The sequence below is a fragment of the Canis lupus genome, chromosome 38 (genome assembly GCF_011100685.1).
Source record: "Canis lupus familiaris isolate Mischka breed German Shepherd chromosome 38, alternate assembly UU_Cfam_GSD_1.0, whole genome shotgun sequence".
Taxonomy (NCBI): Eukaryota; Metazoa; Chordata; class Mammalia; order Carnivora; family Canidae; genus Canis; species Canis lupus.
Window position 1 is genome coordinate 6,904,640 of NC_049259.1, and position 24,428 is coordinate 6,929,067.

The 24,428-nt window shown below is 37.3% G+C and overlaps 1 protein-coding gene across 2 annotated transcripts in view; it reads right to left on the reverse strand.

The window, feature by feature from the left end:
• Window positions 1-1,263: 1,263 nt before the first annotated feature.
• Window positions 1,264-24,428, reverse strand: part of RGS13 (regulator of G protein signaling 13) — a 28,410-nt gene continuing 5,245 nt past the window's right edge. For both annotated transcript variants that reach the window (XM_038586115.1, XM_038586114.1), the window contains 4 exons: window positions 22,460-22,528; window positions 18,660-18,721; window positions 6,373-6,539; window positions 1,264-5,142 (listed from right to left, as the gene is read on the reverse strand). In XM_038586115.1, coding sequence (XP_038442043.1) covers window positions 4,957-5,142; window positions 6,373-6,539; window positions 18,660-18,721; window positions 22,460-22,524 — 480 coding nt within the window. In that variant the 5' untranslated portion in view covers window positions 22,525-22,528 and the 3' untranslated portion in view covers window positions 1,264-4,956. The remainder of the gene's footprint in view (window positions 5,143-6,372; window positions 6,540-18,659; window positions 18,722-22,459; window positions 22,529-24,428) is intronic.

A 24,428-nucleotide genomic window follows, 5' to 3' on the forward strand; every position in this document is an offset into this window, starting at 1 on the left:
GTTGTTTATTAAAATTAAATAAAAAGATCTTATGATTTCCTATTTTCTCCAGATTCTTTGGCCATATATTATAGATTCTTTCAGCATTGTATTTCTTTGACCTTAGTGCTTCTAATGACATTTTTCACTATTTGCCCATACCTGTTCCTTCAGGATCTCAAACTGAAGATGCAGACAGTTAGTACTGACTGCCTATGGCTTTGGCCCTGGTCTTGGATCTCCCGCTCAATTTTCATCCTGGATAACAGCTGTGGGTTGCTGCATGGTGGGGACCATGACCTTCAGCCTCTTGGCAGGCTCCTAGTTTGGTTCCTCTACGATCGCCTTCCCTCTATTCCATAATAGATGTGTTTAAATACCTGGTTTAAGCAACATATTTACCAATTAAACAGATGTTTCATCCTACTACTGGAACCTGAGCATCATTACATGAGTTCTAGTAATTCTTTTTTCTAGCAGAGACCCAAGCATTGATGGTATTTTAAACAAATTTTCATGAGTTTATTAGCAGTAACTAGAGATAGTTTTAATAGTGATCTTCCATATTAAAATGGTCTGCATAGTAATGGCATTTTAAATTTGAATGAATATTTTTATATATTAGATCATTGTACGTTTGCTTTCCTATTCGGCTTGTTTATGGGAGGCTCAACTTAAAAGGATTAAGGTATTAGAGTTAGAAAAATCTTGGTTCTAGTGAGAGATATTGAAAAAGTTATTTCACCTCTCAAAACCTTGGATTCCTCATCCTTGTTTAGAGTTATCAAAAGGGAAGAGTAGGGACGCCTGAGCGGCTCAGCGGTTGAGCATCTGCCTTTGGCCCAGGGCGTGATCCTGGAGTCCTAGGATCGAGTCCCAGGATGGAGTCCCACATCGGGCTCCCTGCATGGAGCCTGCTTCTTCCTCTGCCTATGTCTCTGCCTCTCTCTCTGTGTCTCTGATTAATAAATAAGTAAAATCTTAAAAAAAAAGAGAGAGAGGAGTATATGAATTATGTAGGGAGGATTCCTTACCTATTTTCTCCAGAGCACCCCTATCTCCTCCACCGTGCTACTCTTTATCCTATTATTTTGTCTTTTTGTTTTGTAGCCAATATGATTGTCTGATTACTATTTTATCACATAAAGACGATGTAAGCTCCTTGAAAGCAGACATATTTTCTGCTTGGTTTATTGGTGGCTCCTTTTATCTAACAACCATTTTGCTATATGGTAGATTCTCTATATTGAATGAGTGAATAACATATCCAAAAACTTAGCATAGTATCCACCACATAGTAAAATTCAGTAAATAATCCCTATCATTACTATAAATGATGTGATGAGCTCTCAATGAGAATTTAAGAGTTACTAATATGTTATCTTGTTCCTTAAGGTATGTTTGGGTCATTTGGGTTTTTGCTCTCTGTCCGGCACAGCTTCACTAAAAGATCTCTTCTGATCATTGAGACAGCCATGCTAACAATTCCCAGATCTACATTTCTACTCTGGAATCCCACTTATGGCATCTAGGCACCTCATACTCAACTTGTTTCCCAAACCTGCTCCTCCTTCTGAGCTGTTTTTTTTTTTTTTTTTCGGTTAATAGCATCCTATACTTACTCTGATGCTCAGATTAGAAACTTTGGATCAAACTTGACCATTCCCTGTATCTGATCAGTTCACAATCTCTCCCTCTCTTTTCTTCATTTGCCTCACTTAGACTCTCATTATTAGTTTGTATTTTAATTATCGGTTCATACAAGCTTGTGAGCAGAAGCCTCACCTAATTAATGTTTGAATATACAATATCTGTACTCAATAGGAGCTAGATAAAGTTTCATTGAAAGAATGCCTCTATAAATGCTATTTGCTGAGGAATTTAATACCTGCTCTTTTATTTCTATAGGAATGCTATTATTTTCCACAAAAATGTATTATTAGCATTTTAGAATACTTGTTTTTAAGCAAAGCTCTCCTGTCTTTTTGGTTTTCTACTTAACAGTATAGGAAGATGTTAATAAGCAGTCTCTTTCCATTTGTGACTTCTAGTTACCCTAATATCTTTGTTCTCTCAACCTATTTCCCTGTGCCATCCTATAGGCCCACATTCTATTTTCCTAAGTTTTACTTTCTGCTAGGCAACAGGTAAAGTGTCAGCACTAGTGTTTCATTCTTCACTTACAGCTTGAATTTCAACCCCATTTTTCACCTTTTATGACCAGTGATGGGAATTTCAGGTCCTAGATATGGGAGAAGATATTTTTGGGCAGTGGTATCTTATGATTTTCTTCAAATCACACCCTATTATGTATTTGGAGAAAGCTTTACATATCTCTTTTCTGTAATCGTTCTTCCCAAATTGGTAAAAAGTCTTTTGCAGTTGATGAAACTATGGTGTGACTGATGAATTATAAATAGGAAAGTGTTCATCTCTGCCAAGATATTTGAATCTGAACTGTATAAATTTCTGTCACCATCTTCTTTGGAGAAGATAAGATTTTATTTTTATGCAGATACAATGAAGGCTTATCTCATACATCTTCAGAGTTTGAAAATGTATATCTAAAAAAAGAAAAAAATCATAAATAAATCCAGGTTCTGACATCAGAAATCTAACAATACGTTTTTGACTTATTAATCTCAAAGCACTTATGATAAAACAAATACCATGTAAAAATGTGTTGATGTGGGCATACCCTCATAGCCATTTGACAAGTATCATCAATTTTTGAATTGTTTTACTATCCTATGGAAAATGAATAAGATTTAGTATGTTTTTAGGTAAAAATGATCTGAAAGCTATTTTAACTGCTACTAACATAAAACGCATGCTGCCATGTAGAATTCTTGAAAAGATGGCAGTTTAAATTCTCTGTTTTGAAGCAAAAAATTTCAGCACTCCCTCAAACAGTGTTAAATGCAAAATAGTATTATCCATTTCCTAACGAAAACATTGATTTTTGGAGGAATTCTAAAATGAATTCAAGCTTGTTACAGAGTAAAAGAATAATGAATTTATTAGTAATGGTATGTAATAAAGCACAGGCTGTGTGTGTGGCTCAGTCCAATAAGTTGGTCCCATCCTTTTATTTGGTAGATGAGGAAAATGAGACCTACTGGTACTATAGGTACAATGACATCAGGTGAGCGAATAGGCACTAATCCAGTTGCCTTGTACCTCAGTCCAAAGCTTTTTGTTTCATGTTACCATGTGGCACCTTGTTTACCCAACATGAGTGAAGGTGCTGGGATAGCTAAACAGAGGGACTCTATTTGGGAAGTAAAATCAGTGTATAAGCAAAACTGAAAGTTCTAGACTTATCCTGTATTGGAGCACAAATATTCATCCACTGGAGGGGAGAGATAAGTAGTAAAGAATGCTGATTATTCCATTTATTCATTATATCAGTGGCTGATTTAGCACGATTTGAATAGTAAGGGCTCAAGGTTTTCTGAAACTGCTTTAACCATGTGTATTGTGACCATATATGTATAACACTTCCTAAACATATGTCTATAAATATACTCATTCGCTGTCAGAGTGATATGAAACTATCTGAAATATGTGGAAACATTTTTTTTTTTTTGGTTTATTATGGCTAGGGATCATCATCAACTTCAGATGTCTAAAATGTCAATCTGTATTTTATATTGATGTTTTTGTTTTTAAGAGAAAATAAAATTGGACCTCTGTGGTAATACTTTCTACTTTAACTAGAATCCACATTAATTAATGATATATTTTTTCACGAAAATATCTCAAGTATTTTCTCAGAAATAAACCCTCAAATATTTTTTTCTATGTTATAATATCCCTTTGCTGATGGAGAAGAATTACAGTTGATATTCATTTTCATGTCATACAGCATAGGTTTATAGGCATTTAAAATAGTAATGCCATTCCAGTCAAATATGAGGCCTGAGAAACACTTTTCATAGTAAAACTAAAAATCTTGGACACAATTTTTCTATAGTTAAATCTTTGGCAAAATGATATTAAATATTTTGTGCATTTTATTCTTCATCAAAAACATAGAATATTTATCCATCTGTATAGAATGTTATATGCTATGCTATATGCTAAACAAAACAATGAAATAGATATGAGTTGTTTCCTCCGGAATCTCCTAGCAAACTCTAAGAAGCTGCTATGACAGTACAGATAAAAAAACTCTTTTGCTGGAATAGTAACCTCACTTTGTCTTTGAAAAAAAGCATAGATTTGTAAGTTTTTAGTTTACATTTGGGTTTATTGATTGTTGGGACCACGATAAATTCACATTGTGAAGAAACAATACTTAAAATGTATGAACCATTTTCTACCCTTATATCAACATAAGAATAAAAAAGAATTTTATACATTCTTAATAGCTTAGAATCATCAGGAATTTTTCCTATGTAGAAGATATTTGTGATATAGAAGTTCAATGGTTAATATAATAGTAGGAAATTTTTACAGATAAAATCTATCTCAAGAACACATCTTTCATTGCTCATGATATTATACCACTGATTGTACTTCAAATACTAAGTCTCTCTACTAATTAAGGCTATTACAAGCACTCCATTTCTAGAATACACTCATGCTAGAGACAACTCGTATAGCCACACTTTTAAAAGAACTGATCTGTGCATTATTACAGCAAAATTTCATTAATAAGAAAATATCCATTAGTTGACTACTCAGTACAAGCCTTATAATATTGGTGTCATGAAGACCTTCCTTTTTCCTATATGTTAACTGAGCTACACAGGCATGCCCATAAATTGTGTTTTTCATGTTATAACTGTTCTAAGGGCCATCCCTTTGGGGATCTGTTTCTCTTTGAGAATTAGAAAAAAATTAATTTATAGTTTGATTTCTTCTATTTCATTCCTATTCTATTTCTGATTGTGTCTGTATTTGTGTATTAATTAAAAAAACAAAGCCAGTTCTTTCAATACACCATCTTCAATTTAAACTTTTGAGTGGTAGTTAGGAATTGTTGTTGGGCTGGATAGTCTTCAAAAGTTTCTGGTACATTTCTGACTTTAGAAATCTGGGATAGGAATCCCTTTCCATGTGCATATACACTATCTTTTGAGCCTCTTCAAAACACGTTTGAGTGGGTTCTTGAATATTCCTGATGATAGTTTCTCTTGTTGAACTGTCAATGTTAATCTGAAAAGTGAAATTACATGTAGAACATAAGTAGGCATAATTGAAGATAGATAATGGAAAGGTTTAATTTATTTCCCCCTCTCCTTTTTCTTTCTTTTTTTTTTTATTTTAGTGGAAAGGGTAATTTTGTCTGGAATTTCATAGGTATCTAAAAAGATTTATGAGAAACAAATGTGGCTTTTTAAAAACCAAACATCCACCTACATATCTCAGATTAAAAAACAAAACAAAACAAAACAAAACAAAAAAAACACACAGCCCGAGACCAGGGAAATCTCAGAAACTCTTGCTTATTTAGGCAGATGCAACTGGTTTGTTAGTGGAGTCTACAAACAAGGAAGTTTATGAGATGAAGGCCTCTTTTAAGGAAAAGGGAAGTTAGTGCTATTTTTAAAGTTTATCTTTCTTAGTAGTCATGAATGCTGATTTCACTGAATATGCCCTGAAATGGGAAGAGAGTGAAGAGAAGTGGAGAAATAAAGGAGAGAAGTGGTTATTTCAATAAACCAAGTATTTTCCAGATAAGAGTTTTGAGGAAAAAGTTAATAATGTAGGACTGTCCTGCATGATAGGAGTCTCATATATCATCATCTACCCTTATCCCCTTGACAAGAATTTTCATTACTTATTCTGTCTCCACCAGGAGGGGTCCCAGTGTGTCATGTACTCATGACTCTTTATTTTCTTTAAGCAGTTGTAAGTAATTGGCATTAATATCAGTATGAATGTTTGCTGTATTTGCTGGTTAGGAAATGAGGTGATCAGTAAGTTTAGTGAGATGTCACAGACTTTTCCAACACCACTGGTACTGTCAACTTGCCCATGTATGGTATCTGCAGTTCCTTCTAGCAAAATCAGTTCTTCTTACAAGGACTTCTTCTTTTTTTATTTTTTTTAAAGAAATTTTTCAAGGAATTAAGATTATTTATTTATTTATTTATTTATTTATTTATTGGACTTAAGATAATTTAATGAGAAGAGGCTCTAGAGCTGGACAGGCGTAACTTTGAATCCTAACTCTCTGCCTTGACTGCTATGTGACACTGAAAAAGCTAATCAACTCCTCAGATTCTCAGGTTTCTTATCTGTAAAATAAGTCAACAAGATTGACTTTGTAGCGTAGTAGGAGATCCTGGATATGGGGTGCTGGCACATATGTGTGCTTCACAGATATTGGAGCCCTCCCCGGGATGTACTCATTTCCATTAGCCATCACTGTCACATAGTTACCTCTCTAGGGGACTGTGGCTGGATGTAAGTCTTATAAAGCTTTTTTGCCCTAGAAATTCTGCTCCACCGTGAGGCAATTTTCTTATAGGTTTCACATGCCATCCAGAATTTAATATTCTCGTCACTGTGCTCCATTTTTAAGTATGCAGCATAGACTACTGGACCATCTAAAAGTAATGGAGAAATCAGCTTATTTTTGTGGGTCAATATCATTACAAAATCTGAACAATATTTAATACAGGTTAAAGCCAAAGTCTGAATCAAAGGTTCCAAATTATTTAACAAGTGAATGTTATATAATGAAACACACACACACACTTAGATCTATACGTCTGAAACATGTTTGACAATGCCAGTCAGTGATGTGGTCATCCCTTCATTTCTTTCTTTTGAATCATTCAGAGAAAAATGTCCACTGATGCCTTTGGGTCTAGGGTAGGAGAGGTCCAAAGGACCCCAAAACAGGACTTAAGTTGTATCAGTGGACAGAGCTCTGACCATGAAACTGACTTGAAAAATCTAAGGCCTCAACCTTAAACTGGAAGGTCAGAACAAGGTTTAGAATCTCAACAGGCAGGTCAAGGAAAAGAAAGAGAAAGAAAAATATCCAAGTCATATAGAAGTAGTACACTGATCAGGTTGTACAGCCTGGAGTGTTTCCTCAATATCCAATCAGAGCAGGAGAACATGAATGGAATACAAATTTAACTTCATATTCACGCTTTATATTCAAATTAAAAATGAAGGACCAGGCAAAGAATGAAATTCAGATGGGGTGTTGGAAATTATCTCAAAATTGAGAACAGGACAATGAGCATGTGCAGCATGACATCAAATGACACTTGATGCTAACAGATGGTCATCCTTAATTTTGGTCTTAAGCTGCATTTTTGGGGTGGGTAGATGAGATATACATATGGAAGGAGCTTTTCTGATTGAGTCACTATTTTTAGAGGAGGGTTAAGCAAGGTCTCACAAATCCAACATATTACTGTGAATCTTTAGGACCAAATATTCTTAGTATCGAAGATAAACAGCCATAGAACTTCATTTGGTGACTAGGAAGTCTCTTGGCATATCTGAGAAATGAAATTGCTAAATGATGAAACAATGTAACTTTTAATTGATAGTAATAGCAAGGTGTGTGTAGGCACATTGAATATGCGACCAAGCATAGGATCACCATCATAAGAAATAATGGTTATCGGATGGAATAGAAATGTAAAATCAAATTTTTCTAGATCTTCACCTAAGAGATTAGATTGAGTTTTCTAGCACTAGAAAGCTTTGACTCCTTGGCTCTGTCAGCAGTAATATGAAAATAAAGATAACAATTAAGATATTTTTATTCAAGAGAAAAACTCAAATAGAGGTAAATTCCCTCTAAGGAGGATTAGGGCTATGGTGAACTGGCAATTTGCAAGAAACGTGCCATCCTAGGAATACACAAAATGAGAGCATGTCTCATTATTACCAGTAAGTGTAGCTAGCCTTCATGATATTGGGTGAGAAATATTTGAAAGGAACATCACTTGAGTTGAGAGGACCAATGAGTTGGGGATAAAGCATGTATAAAAATATAACATAGAAAATGATATGAATTAGATATTTCTACCCAATGGGGGAATATATTCGACCTTGCATTTCAAGGAAGAAGTTTATTTTCACACCTAAGTAACTTTAAGTTGTACCTTGCCTCATCACAGGCATAGAAAGCTGAGGCCAGAGACAATGTCCATAGCAATTGGAGTTCCTATTAAAGAAGTAGCTGAATGGAGAGGCAAACCAAAAAACAAAAAACAAAAAACAAAAAAAACAAATTAAAACAAAAAGCCATTTCTGGCTTAAAGAGTAAAGCTGAAAGTCAATAATTTGCAGTGTGTGTTGAAAAAAATAGAGTTCTGCTTAAGAAAATAAAAAAGAAAAAGCAATTTGATATACTTTGTACTCAATAGAATTTTGACTGATGCTTCATTAAGAACAGAAAATAAGAGTCCTAAAATAAAGAAATGAGCTATGGAACAGGGAAAAATGAGATACCAGATAAAATCTGTAGATCCTGGAGTGAGAGTCAGTCATCAGGCTACTCTCAGATGGCTTTAGCAGATGGGTGGGTGGGTGGTAAGAGGATGACTTGGAAACCAATATTAGATTTTATGTTATAGTATTCTGCATTTGTGTTTATATTTATGTTTAGCTTAATTGTATAGTAAAATATTTAGAGATTTTCATTTCAGAACCTTCCTGCATCTGTATCAACTTTCTCTAGCTCCTCTCCTGACTGAGTGGAGGAAGGATCTTTTAGGGCTGGCCCCAAATAATCCTCCATATACTCAAGTCCTTTGCTCATGAAGCCATCCATGCATTGCAGTCTATATTTTATATAGATATTAGATAAGGTAGATTGTAGTATTAATATTAGTTACTTCCTACTTTCTTATAGGATTATACTTTCATGTTCCATTTATATCAGCCTTGCCATTGGATTTGTTTTAGCCAATGAAATACATGCAAAGTGCCATGTACAGGTGCAAGCAGAAGGTTTTAGGTAGGTTTCAGCAGGTGGTCTGCTGTTGCACTTCCAACCTGTCATGTGAAGGTCACATTCTAGAAAAGAACTGCTCCTTTTGTCCGAAGGTCAAAATGAAGATACGGAATAGAGCTGGAGCTGAAACCAGTCATTGTGTGACATGAACAAGAAATGAACATTTCTTGTGTAATAGTGGGAATTTAATGTGGCATTTTCCTGCAGCATAACCAGAGCTGGACCTGAAAGCTGACCTGGGCCACTTGAACTTCTTTGATATTTCAGGTAAGATTCTGGTGCATAGAACAAATAGACTCACATGGCTGGTATATTTTCCAGAATTTTCGTAAGTTAGTCAAGTAAGCAGCTGAAAACGCATTTGTATAAAAGTGTTCCAGGAATCTGAGTAGCTATTAAAGTTGAAACTGAATTGCTCAGTTGAGAATTTCTAATGACTCAGACAGCTAGTGAATTTAAAGGTGGAAAAGCCTTTTCCAAATCAGGCAATGTAGCCCAAAGTAGCCCATTTTGAAGTTGTAAATGATACTTCTTCCTGAGTGTTACACTCCAGAGACCATGATTCTGCTTGAGCAGAGTGAATAAGGACAAACAACAGAATTGCTCATTAAATTGAGAAGATGGAAAAAATAGGTTTATGTCATATATAGTGCATGTTTTTTTCTTAAGAATGAGAGTGATGCTTTTGGGACTCTCTAGGATGTTCTCTTTAAGTGAGTCACTGAAAATTACTATTTCTATGACATACAAGGTGACACGTGTCAGTGTCTTGATGCAGAAGGGAAATGTGACATTCCTCTTGGCTGAGTCAGAACAGTGGCCCATCTGTTCCAGGACTGTTTTCTGCGAGGGAAAAAAGCTTACACCGTAGATTAAATCTGAACGCTTCGCTATGTTGCAGTTTTTCATTAGAAATGTGCCTAAAACAATTTCAAATTTATTTCATTTTCAATCTCTACCACTTGGGATAACAAATTCCATAACAGTACTAGACTCTACGTGAAGTCTTAAAGTAGATCTGCTTTACTGGGATTCTCTAGTTTGGCTTCTATGATATTAATCACTTAAGATTTTTCTCTTAACTTCTCTTTGCTGTGTTATTTTAAAAATAACAAAGTACTAGGAGTTGTTTTCAAATACAGAAAACTTCTAATAAAGATAATAATGATTGTTGACAATTGGATATATTTCCCTTTATTCTTTCAATCCTTTGTTAATGTTTGACTTTCTACCTAACTAATATTCATTCATCTACGCAAACACAGATACGCATACAAACTCCTGGCATCATACTTGAAAGCAATTTTGTGTCACTCTTTCCCTATTGCAGGACTACTCAATATTTTATTTAGCTATCCTCCCATTATTCAATATTTATATCATTTCCCATTTTTGTGTTATAAATTATCCAACATTGAAAATTCGGTGTATAAATCTTTGTATCTGTAATTATTTCTCTAGAATTAACTTAAAGGAATGGAATTCCTAGATTGACAGATGCGATGTTTTTGGAGATTCTTGACCCCTGTTGTAAAATTGCTTTCAGAAATATTTCCTTATTTTTCATTACTAACAGCATTGTCAAAGTGTCTGCTCACTCCATCTTTTCCAATCTGATGGGGTAAAGCCAGTGACTTGTAATTGTTTAATTTAAAAATTTTAAAGCATGAATGCCTAAGCATTTTTTTTTCTTACCGACCTTATCTTTTCTTTCTGTGAATTGCAATCATTTGCAATGTCTTTTGCATTGTTAGTGTTTTCTGGATTTTTTTCAGATCTCTTCATAACAGAAAGACACTGTTACATTTATTGCATTATCTTCTGTTCTCTTCTTACAAATTATTTTTGTTTATAATTTTTGAGAAATATCTGTAAACCATCTCTAATCTGACCTGTTCAGTTCATCTATCTGACCTGCTTTCAATCTTTTTTGCACTTTTATCAGAGAAGAACTTCTAAGTAAAAAATCTGGCCACAACCCATATTTGTAACCTTTCAATCTTTTCCCATTATTGTCCTAAATAAGAAAAGCCAGAGCTTGGCAGTGGCTACAGGGCCCATGAGGATATGGTGCTCCCTACCTCTCTTCCCTTGTCACTTCTGGAAACATTCTTTGTCTGAGCTGTGCTCCTGGCCAGGCTGTGTGCTACCCCCATGCTGTTGTATATGCAGTTCCTTCTGTGAGGTGGGCTTTGTTACTCGGATCTAAGACTCAGGCCAAGTATCTCAATTCCTGGAAAAATTTCTCTGGGCCCCCCACCCCCAACACACACTAAATGTGTTTCCTGTCAGTTGACAAATAGCACCTGGTTCACCTTATTTTAATTACAGTTCCACCTCACCCTACATCACAGTCTGTTGTATCCATCGCTTTACTTTGATTACTCTCCCACCCATGGGCTCACACTTTGTGAATCAGGACCACAGTTCCACCTTCATATGGAAGGTTCCATTTCACCAGAGCCTACAGTAAGTGCTGACTCAACCAATGTTTGTCAATCAAGGCTTTCAGATTCCTCATGCTTCTGTGTTTGAAAGGGATTCTCCAGAAGTTTTGAGAAGTGAAGAAGCAGGCCCTGATTATTTAGCACCCAGGGAGCACCAAAGACCAGAGATTTTCCCTGACATGTTGTTACTTTTTTTTTTTTTTTTTTTTTTTTGACAATGAGACAACATGTACTAATTGAACAGTGATGTGAATAAGAGGCCAGGTTTTGCTGTTGTGCTTTTCTCCCTGCAAGGTGAACAAGTGCATGAGGAGTTGGAGAAGACGGTCCTGGGTGGAGGGGCTATGGGCGGTGGTGTAGGGAACAGGAGGGCTGCTGAAGGGAACCACAGCACCAGCAGCTGGTTAGCAGAGGGTAGAATGAGTGATAGGAAGCTGCCAATCCACAGCGAGCAGCACGGAATCTCTCACGGCTGAAGGGAGCGGAGGCAACGGCTCTGCCTCTGGCATCAGGCTGCATGTGATGGAACAACAGCAACCATTAGTAACTTCTAATGTCTGGTTTGTGTCAGGATGCGGATGCTCCAGCCAGCGTAAATTGGAGCAGTCTTCGTTGCCTTCAGCAGTGTGACAGTCCTATAGTATCCAACCTGGCATTTCCAAGGCTGTGTGCAGGTAATTGTGAGAACTGAGAAAGGCAGGAAAATAGACAATATGTTGAAGGATGATTTTGACCAAAATCAATGTTGATGCAAACTCTGTGATTCAGAACACCTGCCTACCTAGAATGTCTGCTCTGGAGCAAACTGAAGAGGCCACAGAAAAATAGGTACCTGGCCTTTCTCACATGAAATCGCCCCAGCACATCTGAAGCGGGCATGCAACACCGCCCAGTCACCTACCACCCTTCCATAACGTCCTGGTTCTTTAACTCTCCAGAAACTATTTCATATCTTCTCCTTCCCCCTTCTCTCCTCAGCTCTCTGCTGATGACCTTGTCTCAGACTTCACTGAGAACCCTGATTTGATCCGGGAGAGATTCCCTTGTCTTCTCGCCACCGCCACCGAATCAACCATCCCACCTCCACTGGTACCTGTCCTTTCTAATTTGCCTCCTGAAAGGAAAACAATGTCCAAGCAGTTCTTTTTTGGCTTCTGTTTTGTTATGCTTTCTCCACGGCTTTTCTTTTTTTTTTTTTTTTTTTCTCCATGGCTTTTCATTTCTCTGTCACTCTTAAAATTATCCCCTCTCTCTTCTATGTCATCACTTTCTTCTAATGTTTGTCATCATCTCTAGGGAAGCTGCTGTATTTCCCAAATAAAATAAAAAATGGCTATTGACTCTATTCACAGTACTGACCTCATGTCTCCTTCTAGTCTCTTCTGTTTTCTCTGCTGACCTTCGCCCCAAAACTTATGTAAATAATTGCCTACATTCTCTGCCTTGCTTCCTCTTGTCCTATCCATCCCCATACCCCCTGGAACTACTCCGGTCAAGGCACCACTGACTTCCATATTGTCATAGCAAAAGTCACTGTTCTTTCCTCATCTTACCTGCCTTCTCCGCAGTCTTTGACACAGTTCACAGCTCCCTTCCTGAAACATGCTCTTCTTTGCCTTTAATGATGATGCATTATTTTGGTCATCCTTAACTCACCTGATGCTCTTTTTCCATCTCCTTTGCTGATTCCTCCTCTTCTCTGGATTTGGAAATATTAGCATATGCACCTAAGCTCCATCTCTGGATCTCTCCTCTCCTCTCTCTGAACTCTCCCTCTAAGTGATCTCATAGCCTGACGGCTTTGATTAGTCTTTATGCTATATTCTCTTGGCTTTGTCTTCCTTGCTGATTTCTAGTGTTTTCATAGTTTATTGCAATAGCCTTCCAACTGGTCTCTCTGCTTCTTTTTTTCAGAAGAAAACTGGAGGCTACTTTTTTTTTTTTTTTTGAAAGCGAAGCAGAAGCAGAATGATAGGGAGAGAGAGAATCTTAACCCAGCGTGGAGCCCAACGCCGGGCTGGATTTGACCACCCCAAGATCATGACCTGAGTGGAAACCAAGAGTCCCAGGCTTAAATGACCGTCCAGGTGCCCCCTGGAGGGTACTTTTAAAAGCACACCTACTGTTAATCTGTAGTCTAAAATTGCTCATGTGGCCAATAAGGCTCTTTACTCCTGTCATGCTGAACTTCTTTGGTTATTTGAAAACACTAACCTCACTCATATCTCAGAGCCTTTTGAACACAGCTTTCCTCTGCTTGGGCCACTCTGCTCCCGGATCCCAGACTGGCTGGCTGCTTCTCATCAATCAGCTCTCAGGTCAAATTTTACCCCTTCTGATGGTTGTTCTCCAATCACCCAGTTGATCTGCCCTCTTATACCTGCCTTTCTTTGCCATATTACCTGGTTTTATTTTCTTCAAAGCACTTACCACTTTCTGGAATTAATATATTCGTCAATGTATTTGCTTGTTTGGCTATCTCCTCCCTCTAGAGGGAGCAGATGAGTTGAGCACAAGTGACCTTGTGGATCTGTGTCACCTCTGTCCCGGGGCTGGGAAGGTATACCAGACACATGCAGGGACTGAATGAATCATCCAGGCAAGTTAGTTGGAGTTTAATTTCTTTCTATTTATATTAAGCATACTTTACTCAAATATCAGTGAGAGACGTCTATCCTCATCTTTTGAGATTTAGGGCATACATATACTTACATATATATTTTTCCTGGCATCATTTGCTGTCATTTTAATTAAAATTAAAAATAAAACTGATTAGTTAAAATTTTGATTTGATTATTTTTCACTCAATCTTTCCATTTTATAGAGATGTAAAGTTTGTCAAACCTGAGAGGGTATAAGGCAATTGTTGGTCCCCTTGTCATTTCAAATGCATGTCTAGTTCTACTCAATTTAGTCATCAGAACTATAGATTTCTACTAGGTTTTTCATCTTGGTGATGCTTGACATTTTGATGGTATTTCGAAGTGCAGTGTTGTATTCTGGGCCAGCAACATTTAAGGAAATATTTTTGGTAATTCTCAGATATTTTTATGAGTTAATAACTAATAGTTCTGACAATTTTTTTTCTGATCCATTAAAAGACTTATTACTGCATTTATGCCCATTTGCAAATAATGTAACTCTTTCCTAAACAGTTGGGTGTTTCGAAACTTGGAGGACTTTCTATCATCTGCAGATTTGCAAATTTTGCAGGGCACTTTCTGCTTAATTCATTATGGAGATTTCTTAATGAGACCAATTTTTACACTAAATCCTGAGGGATCCTACAGAGTATATCTCTTCTTCAAAGAAGCATTTATTTCTGCTGGACTTCTAAAACAGTTGACTATCTTTAAAATACTGCCAGTCAGACTTCCTTACCATTTTACACTAGTCTGAATCAAGTTCCAGCTGAGATTTGCCTCTTGTAAGCTTTCCCAGGAGACCTGCCATCTCTCCCCAACTATCTTCGCCCCTTAGCGTGTACATACTAGGTTTTTAGTAGGTCATCTGCTATTTCCAGTCTCCCTTCTTTGTAGTTCACAAACTGCTTATGGTACACCTATATTTTATTTATCTTTAATCGTGGATACCTTCAAGAAAGCACTTCCTCTGTCCCTGTGTCATACATAGCTGGAACTCAATAGATACTTCACTGCTCAGGGATCACACTTCACAGTGTACGCTAAAACTCAAAGCAGTTTGTTCCTAGCAGTTCTTGGAGCAATCTGTGCAGCCCTCAGATTCTCAATATTTACATAGGGCACTTCATAACCACACAGTTTCCTCCAGTCACAAGCCACACTTTGCTGATATATTTTGGGTGCTGATCTTGTATAAGGCTGTCCTAACTAGATCTCACAAGTAATTTTATGTCAAAGAAATATGTGTCTGTGTTTTTCTTTCTATATCTAGAGCTTCCTTCTGCCTGTCGAATTTAACAATAGGCTCTTCATGGGAAAAGCCCAGATAGCTTCATAAAACCATCTTTATCTGGAAGCAAAAAACCAAACCAAACCAACCTTGCTAGTCAGCCCTTAAGACAGCCTTTGGTGGAAATGTTGTCAAAGTCTATTTTTAAAAAGTGTTGTGTTTGCCTTGCCTTTGAAATTCCATCAATCACCATTCTCCACTTCACCCCAATGTGCTATCAATAGCAGGCTTCCCTGTTCTCTTCTGGGAGATTTTTCAGGTTTTGAAAAATGTTATGTTATTTCATGTGGTACATGGACACATGGAATTTTTTTTCAAGCACATTGGCTGCTATCCAAGTGTTTAAGATTTAGTGAATTGATATTGAGCACACAGACTGTTTTTGAAAAATTAACTTGTCAATAATGTATCATTAAAAAGCATCTAGATTACTAGCATTCTTAGTTTCTAGCAAAGGTCTTAATTTTGCTGGGATTCAGTTCTTAAACTGATGATTTTCTTGGATCCCTTCTTCCCATGAGGAAGTTGAATTTAACTGTATTGTGATAGCTAGCACTTAATGACTATTCAGCAAACATCTCTTAAACCAATTCCTGTTCATCCATTGAGACCACGCTTAATACATTTCCTTCCTAAATGGGTTTTTAAACTACATGTTCTTAGAAATAGTCTTTTAATCTATGTAGAAAGAGACATCTACATATCTTAGCTAGAGAATGCATTTTACTAGTATCCTTGGTTAGCGTAAACACACTGTATTCTCTGGCACATTTAATGCTTTTTTTTTTTTTTTTTTTTTTTAGTTTGTCCAGAGAATGAATTGTTTTCATCACCTGTTTTCATTATGTGATTATTAAATTTTTACATGAATTTCACAGTAACTAAATTTCTCAAGAGATTCTTACGCTGCTTTTTCGATGTTTATGAAGAGCGGTATGCTCTCTTCCTGTCCTCATCTTTCCTGTAAACTTTGCTTATTCTCATGACACTAGATCTCTAAATAGCTAATTCTAGCTAAGCTCTAACTTGAGATCATTACCAAACAAATTAACTTTATTCACTTTGTTTATGAGGCCTTCAGGACCGGCACAGAAAGTTTTACATAATATGGCTTGGTATTTTGATCTTTTCTTACCAATATTTGTCTTGTATATATTCACTGAACATTTATTGCATGCCCATTAGATACAAAGCACATTCTGAGTCCCTGGGTCGGGAGATGAAAAGTGAACGCACAACGATCTGTGTTCTCAGGGAATTTAAGATCTACTGAGAAACCGCCTGTGGAAAAAACCCAGCACACTAAATAACTGTACTTAGAAGCAGAATAAATAATGATACTAACAGAAGAGAGAGCACAAGTATTTCCAAGAGGTTTCAGGGAAAAGGTGAAAGCTAAATTTTACTAGCCACGATGGGCAGATAACAGAGTAGACAGAGGACTTTGTGCAGAAGCCTGGAGCAGGTGCGTCACAGGTGTAGCAAATGGATCAAGGGTCACCCCAGCGGAAGGGTGCGTCATGTGAAGGCGTGGAGCTGCAGTAAATCATGGAAAATGCATTCGAGCTTTGGTACAGTCTTGAAGGCCAAGTTAGAGATTTTGAACTTTTTGGTAAGCGGCAAAGAAAAAGGAATGATATTCAGAGACATGCACTTTGTTATTAATTAAAATAACTACCAATTATTGTGTGCCTAATTTGCATTTATGGCTAACCTGAACAGTAATGCTGAAAAGATGGGTGGTATTCCCATGCTACAGATGGAGAATTTGAAACTTCCAGAGGGAGATTAACCTGCAATGTTGCAAAACATGGATTTCAGAGCATTGGGACTGAAATTAAAATTATTCAGCAGAGGATCAGTCAATCCAGCTGACTGAACATATGCTTTTGTCTCTTCTTCTCATTCCAGTGTCCTAAAATTGACCCAAAAATATTTTTAAAAATTCACAATCACTCTGGTAAACTGGATCACAAACTATGAGGAATGCTTGAGAATAAAATCCAGGGGAGATTCACAAGAAAACCATAGCCTCAGATGCTTACTGGAAAGACTTTTATGATCAATGGGAATTCAGGTAGTGACCCAAGTCTGGAGGTGTGGATCCCAGGACTAAGAAGGGCCACGAAGTAACTCCCAGAATAGCTGATGAAGGTTTTCCTATAGGAGAAGCCAGGGGTCCACATCTCCGGCCATTACCCTCTGAGTTAGACAGACACAGCTGTCTCCATACCAGGAGGGGCCCTTGGGTCAGAGAGCAGGAAGTGTCCCAGAAGCCTGGCCACCTCTAGAAGTAACAAGAAGTACTCTATCCAGTTACCACTGGCACATTCCATCAATCAAACCATCAATCAAGTAGCACAGCTAACTCCCTTTCCATAGTCAATAGGTGTAAACAGAGGAAATGTTAACAGAAAGTCTAATAGGGAATCTCAAATAAAAAGAAGTCATGGGGGCCTCCTAACTCTGGGAAACAAACAAGGGGTAGTGAAAGGGGAGGTGGGCAGGGGGATGGGGTGACTGGGTGACGGGCACTGAAGGGGGCACTAGACAGGATGAGCACTGGGTGTTATACTATATGTTGGCAAATCAAACTTCAATAAAAAAAAAGTCTATAGGCAAAAATTAAGAAACATTTGGTGGGAGCAAACTCCATTAAAAAAAATACGAAATTCAGCAAACAAGAGTTTTCTTTGAGTACCTACTACATTTTTTGTGTGTGTATCTGTCTTCTGGTGTTTATCAACTTCCCAGTTTTCTAACCAAACACAACTGACTGTTCCCATGAATGCACATACTTCTCCATGTTGCTTGCATTGAGCCTATGACTCTATCTTCTTAATACGCATTTTTGTTAACTTTCATTTATTACCATGTGAATGTCAATACTTATATACAACTATATGCAGTCTTCTATAACATTCCACTTAAATCAGACACTGATAAAGTTGAAAACTAACTCTGAGGAGTTTTAGAACATTAAGACTCAAATTTATTCTTACTTTTGAAAGCACTAAGAGCAGCAAATTGTTGAGTTTTCTAAAATGCTAACTTTAGAAGGCCATGCTAAGGCGGTATATTTCTGTATGTGTTACGATTTAAGCATATTTTCCAAGGGATTTTACACATATACTTGTGAAAACTAAATATTCGCAGTGACTAATCTTGTTTTAATTAACACCAAAGATAATAATAGTGGTTGACATGACAAACTATTTTCAGGTTTTCTTTTTTTAACAGGGGGGCAGTTGCCATTTAGAAGGCTGTGAGAAGAGAGCACGCATTCATCATCTAGTGCCACCTTTTCCTGTTAGGAGTAAAACTGACTAGTTATTCAAAGATGAAGTATACATAATACTCACATTTTGTAGCCATCAGCTTTTCAAAAGACTGGCCCCACTGTAGTACTTCCTCCAAAGTAATGCTTTGAAAAGAAACAAAAGGTGCTTATTGCACCAAAATATTCTCAAGGTTTTACTCAGCTACATAGAAATCTATGATCTTGAAAATAATGCCAAAATGTTGTACTCTATTTGTGTGATTTTTTTAAGAAAAGATTTTATTTATTTATTCATGAGAGACACCGAGACATAGGCAGAGGGAGAAGTAGGTTCCTCGCAGGGAATCTGATGTGGAACTTGATCCCTGAACCCTGGGATCACGCCCTGAGTTGAATGAGGGCAGACACTCAACCCCTGAGCCACTCAGGGGTCCCTATTTGTGTGGTTTTGGATGGAAACTTATCTTTCTGTGATCTTCTACATTTTATTTTTACTTTCTAAATGGTTAAAAATTTAAAAAATCATGTCAGTAGTATAAACTTGATAATATGATGAAATAAATTTTTAAAAGATAAATATCCATAGTCCTGTAATTTCCCTATTCCCAAATTACTACTGTTAATATTTTGTTATGTATGTTTGTGTGTTTTTAACCAAGAAGTATCCATACTCTGCAAGTTTGTTTGTGTGCGTACACACTTTGTGTGTATACACATATATATGTATATATTCACTTCTAATAAGCTTTTTATATGTCATCACAATTGTCTTAAAGTCCACTTAAAGTGTTATGACAATTATAAATTTGATGGTCATTGATAGTCACTGTGGAGTATTCTACAACGGGCCATTCTTTTTTTTAAGGATTTAGTTATTTGAGAGAGAGGAAGAAAGAGAGGGAGAGTCCTCGAGAGCTAGTGGGGTACAGAAGGAGAGAATCTTCAGACTTCCCTCTAAGCACAGAGCACGTGGGGCTGGATCTCATGACCCTGAGATCGTGACCTGAGCCGAAATCGAGAGTGGGATGCTTAATCAACTGAGTCACCCAGGTGCCTTTACAAGAGGGCATTGTTTAGTTAACATAATTATTCTCAATGAGAATTTTGATTATTTCTCAGTTTTTAACATAAAAATTTGTGATTAAGGATTGCTAATTGCTTATGGGATTCGTAGAAGTAGAATTAAAGCGGGTCAAGAAATGTACGTTTTTACGATTCTTGGTTCGGGATCCCTGGGTGGCGCAGCGGTTTGGCGCCTGCCTTTGGCCCAGGGCGCGATCCTGGAGACCCGGGATCGAATCCCACATCGGGCTCCCGGTGCATGGAGCCTGCTTCTCCCTCTGCCTGTGTCTCTGCCTCTCTCTCTCTCTCTCTCTCTGTGACTATCATAAATAAATAAAAATTAAAAAAAAAAAAAAAAAGATTCTTGGTTCAAATGGTCAAACCGCATTTGGGTTTGCATTGTGTGCTGCTAACACCAAATGTGTTTGCCCATTTAACTATTAACATCCTAGAGTTCATCCACAAACTCTATTTGTATGCATTCACATAATAAAGTTAGTAACTCCATATCTACTATATGTAGATATTTTCTCTATTAGTTGCTATAATTTTTTTTTACATGCTGAGGGTTTGAATGTCTGTTACTGTGAATAATATGTGAACAAATGGTATAAAAAAAACGTTTACAATTTCAAAAATATCTGTGAAAGATACTGCTTTTGAGGCTTCATTTCTGTTCAGTTTTCAGGGCTTTGTGAGATGAATTGGCAAGTGACCATGTATTCTTACATATAAATCATTTTACTTTCTCGCCTTTAAAATACTCCGTGTGTTTATTGACATTCAGTTTGTGATTGTTTCAGTTTATGTTTGGTTCACTCTTAATTTTCCTGTTTTCCATAATGTCAAATAATCAGATAGCTAGACAAGCTAGCATTGTCCATGGGCTACACCTGGTATGGAGGTAGCTCCATAATTGGTGTTGAGGGAACAGCCATCAGCATTAGGAGGTACTTCATACAATGAAGGAAGATTAGTTAAAGAGGTTAAAAAATAACCCAGAACATGGAAACATATCAGGAGTCTTTAAAAGGTCAAATATCTTTTGTTTTCTACAAATTCAGATGGCCCTTGCCAGTTTTAGGTAGACTATGTGCATCAGTCCTGAGGCTTAACAGTATACTGCTGTTAGGGTTGCTTGCAAAAAACATTTCCATGAAATGGTATCTGACTCACTGTTCTTTTCTCTTATTAGAACTTTAAAAACAGTAACCTAAAGTAACCTTTTCCATCCAGTGAATTGGTGAGTCCTAGGCAAGGTATGTGGCATGCCTCTCTGGTTCCCCTGTTCCCACTATATAGGAAAAAATAAAATCTACTACATGAGCGAAGATGCTATCATTGTCTTGGCTTAGCTTAAAATAAAGCATTGGTACTTTGTTGGTGAGATAATTCTTCTCTTTCTAAAATTCATGAGATTTATGAAGATAGATCATGATTGGGGTGATTACGGTCGGAGTTAAAGTTGTGAAATGAAATTTGGATTTGGTTTAACCCCATTTTGCTTGTAACTTTTTTCTGAGTATCTCAAGTTCATCTTGTCCCATGGCTAGTCAGGTGCCCATATGAGAGTAGTTCTAAACGTCTCTGTCTCCTCACCCACCCAGATTTCCTAATAAAAGCAGTGGATACCAGACAGGGGAGCATTCTGAGACCCTCATGTCATTGTGGAAATAAGAATGTAGGGTGCTCAGAGTCTGATAGTCCTGAGTTTGAATTCCAGTGCTGCATTTAATAGCTTTTGGTTTTACCTAAAATCTTTGAGCCCTAGTTGTATTATACATAAAATGGGAATAAGACCCATCTCTCAAAATTATCTTGAAAATTAGAGAAGGTCATGAATGTAATGCACCTATAAAATGACCAGATTGCCATGAATGTGAATTCTCTTTTTCCTTGGCTTTCCCTTTCCCTGATGGTGGGTCTGCAAGGCAAGTAGAAAGAAATGCAAGCCCCAGTGGTGATTCTCCTTGGGAGTCATCAGCAGAAGAGATGGAAGCGATTCCCAAATTATTCTGTTTCATCTCCCTTCCTGCACACACCCATTCAGTACAGCAGCTTCCCCTGTTTAAAATGGTGAACTTTGGGTCTTACACTCTCTTCCACCACCATTGCAGCCACCTCCCCACCTCGCACAAATGCTTGTAAGTATTTTTGGACATTTTGGTACTGCTGGCATCCAGCTCTGACCAGAGAAAGGGAGATGTGGCCAGAATTGAACACTATGACACGGACCTGGTTAGTCCAGGTCTGGTTAAGCCAACAGACAGCAATCCACGGTGTGGGAATCCTTGAGGTGGAAAAACCAATCAAATGGTATATTACCCTTCTCAGGCATTACGCTTTCCATCTTAGCAGTCACGGTTCCCAGCCAAATGGCTACGTTTTTAGTTTGACAAAATATCCAAGAGACTCAGGAGCTTGGTAAGCATTTAGTGACCCTATCAATCTCCCTTCTTCCAACTAGACATGAGGTTTCTGGCACTTTGTAGACAGAGGGTTTGAATCACGAAAATATTTTGGATAAGGAATCTCATTTTAGCATAAAAATATAAAACTTCAAAAAAACTTAACAGTAGTTATTCAGAATAGACCCTGTACGAGCATTATACTTGTTTAATTCTCAAGTGTAAACCATAAATAATGAAAATGAAACCTTAGCATAATACATGATTGCTCTTCTGGTGGAATTACTCATGTGTAAATGCAAATTTTACTCTCTGAACAAAATATATTAAATTAACAGTTGAATAAATGTACACCTATTTATTATGTGATAAATATGCATGAGAATGGCTGTAGAATTTAAATGCTACTTACTTTGAAGGAAGCTTCTTAGATTCATCTCCGCACATCTTGCAAATCCAACAATTTTGCCTGCTCATTTTTCTAAAGCAATACAGAATAATCTTAGTATAATTTAATCATTTAAAATAATTATGTGCTAGAGCAATGTCTCAGGAACACACAAAATTATAAGTCATGAAAAAATAAGCTTGGGTTTTTGAAATTAATGGAATATTATCACTCATGGGGGTGGGGGAGGAGAGAGAAAAATAAAATAACTCATCTTGTAAAGATTTTCTGGAAATATAAGTACTTAGAGTTATGACTTTAGAACCCATCTGGGCCACTTATTCATGGCATTTAAGTGGTATTTAAAAAAAATACAGCTTACTGAGAAAGACCTTCCTCTTTAAGGCCTACTGACAATGAATTCAACTCCTGAGTCTTCTCTTTTTTGGGTAATTCTTAGTTTTAGAAAGATCTCTCAATATATCGAACAAGAATTTACTTCTTTGTAATTAGTCACAATGGCCTAAGTAGCTAAATAAAGAATAAGATTCCGTAAAGGTGAGCTCTGAGAAGGGTGTTGTTTACCCGGTTTTCTCCACTCTTGGCAGTATAACCGTGGCTTAAAATTCAGGTACAGTTTACTCAGCCCAGGCTTTATATAACAATATACATTACAGAGGTTTTAATCTCAGGATTTTGAGAAAACGACTCAAAAATTTATTAATAATTAAATCTTCAATTTATAATGAGAGCTGGAAATATTTTGCTAAACATATATGCACACTTACACATAATGAACTAAGGATAACTGAGTTTTTATATCAGTCCTTATTGATTCAGTCAAAACATCTGTTGAACATTTGTTATGTGTCAAATTCTGGCTGCCAGTTCTATGTAGATCCTGTCTTTTTCCTCTTCCTGTCCTCATTAGCAAGCAGTTAAAATCCATGTGATGGGGACTTTGAGACAGGAAGTCCAGTGGCCCATAAGTACACACAGGAGGAGAACCTAGCCAGACTTGGGGGTGGCTAAAGATGTCATCCCAGTACAGTAATAGCTGAGTTGGAACCTATAGGGCATGCAGGAATGTGCTGAGCGAAGGGGATGAAGGGCAGCTTGGGCAATGGGTCATGTCCTAATTGAGGAAATGAAAGGAATGTAGTCATCACAAGAATCTAGAATATGGCAGGGAGAAAACTGAGAGAATAGGCTAGAAAGTTAAGACAGGACCAGTAATCATGTTAAAAAAATGCTTATGGCAGCAAGAAAGCGATGAGAGATGAAGTTGGAAGATAGCAAAAGCTGAACATGTTAGGCCATACACATCATCAATTTCATAGTTAGGAGTTGGAAAATCATCGAGGGTTTTAAAATATGGAATAGACATGCTAACATTTGAGTTTGGTTTTGTGAGTAGAATTGATTGTAATGGTGCAAGGATGGATTTCAGAAGAGTAGTTAGGAGACAGCCTCCAGGATACCTCCAGGAGTGCAGGTGAGGGTGTTACAGGTTTAGATTAGGAAGGTGGCAGGAGAGATGGAGGGAACGGGACAGATTGCAGATGTGGGGGAGAGCTTGATGTACTGGATATGGAAGGTGGGAGAAAGGAAGGAAACGAGTTCGGATGAAAGATTTGACCTCAAGATAAAGGTGGCAGTTTTTATAAAACACATAGGAGAAACCAAAAGAAAAGATAAGATGGTCCAGGAAGAGGATATGAACTGAGAAAAGCAGATGGCCCAAGACAGATGACTCAGAGACACACTGAAAAAGTGGAGCCTGCAGGAGGACAATCAGAGTGATGTGGTATCACAGAAACCAAGGAATGAGTTCTCCAAAAGCAAAGACTAGTCAATTGAGTGTTAAGAGCCAGGAAGAGATGGGGGCACCTGGGTGGCTCAGTGGTTGAGCATCTGCCTTTGGCTCAGGGCATGGTCCCGGAGTACTGGGATCGAGTCCTGCATTGGGCTCCCTGCATGGAGCTTGCTTCTC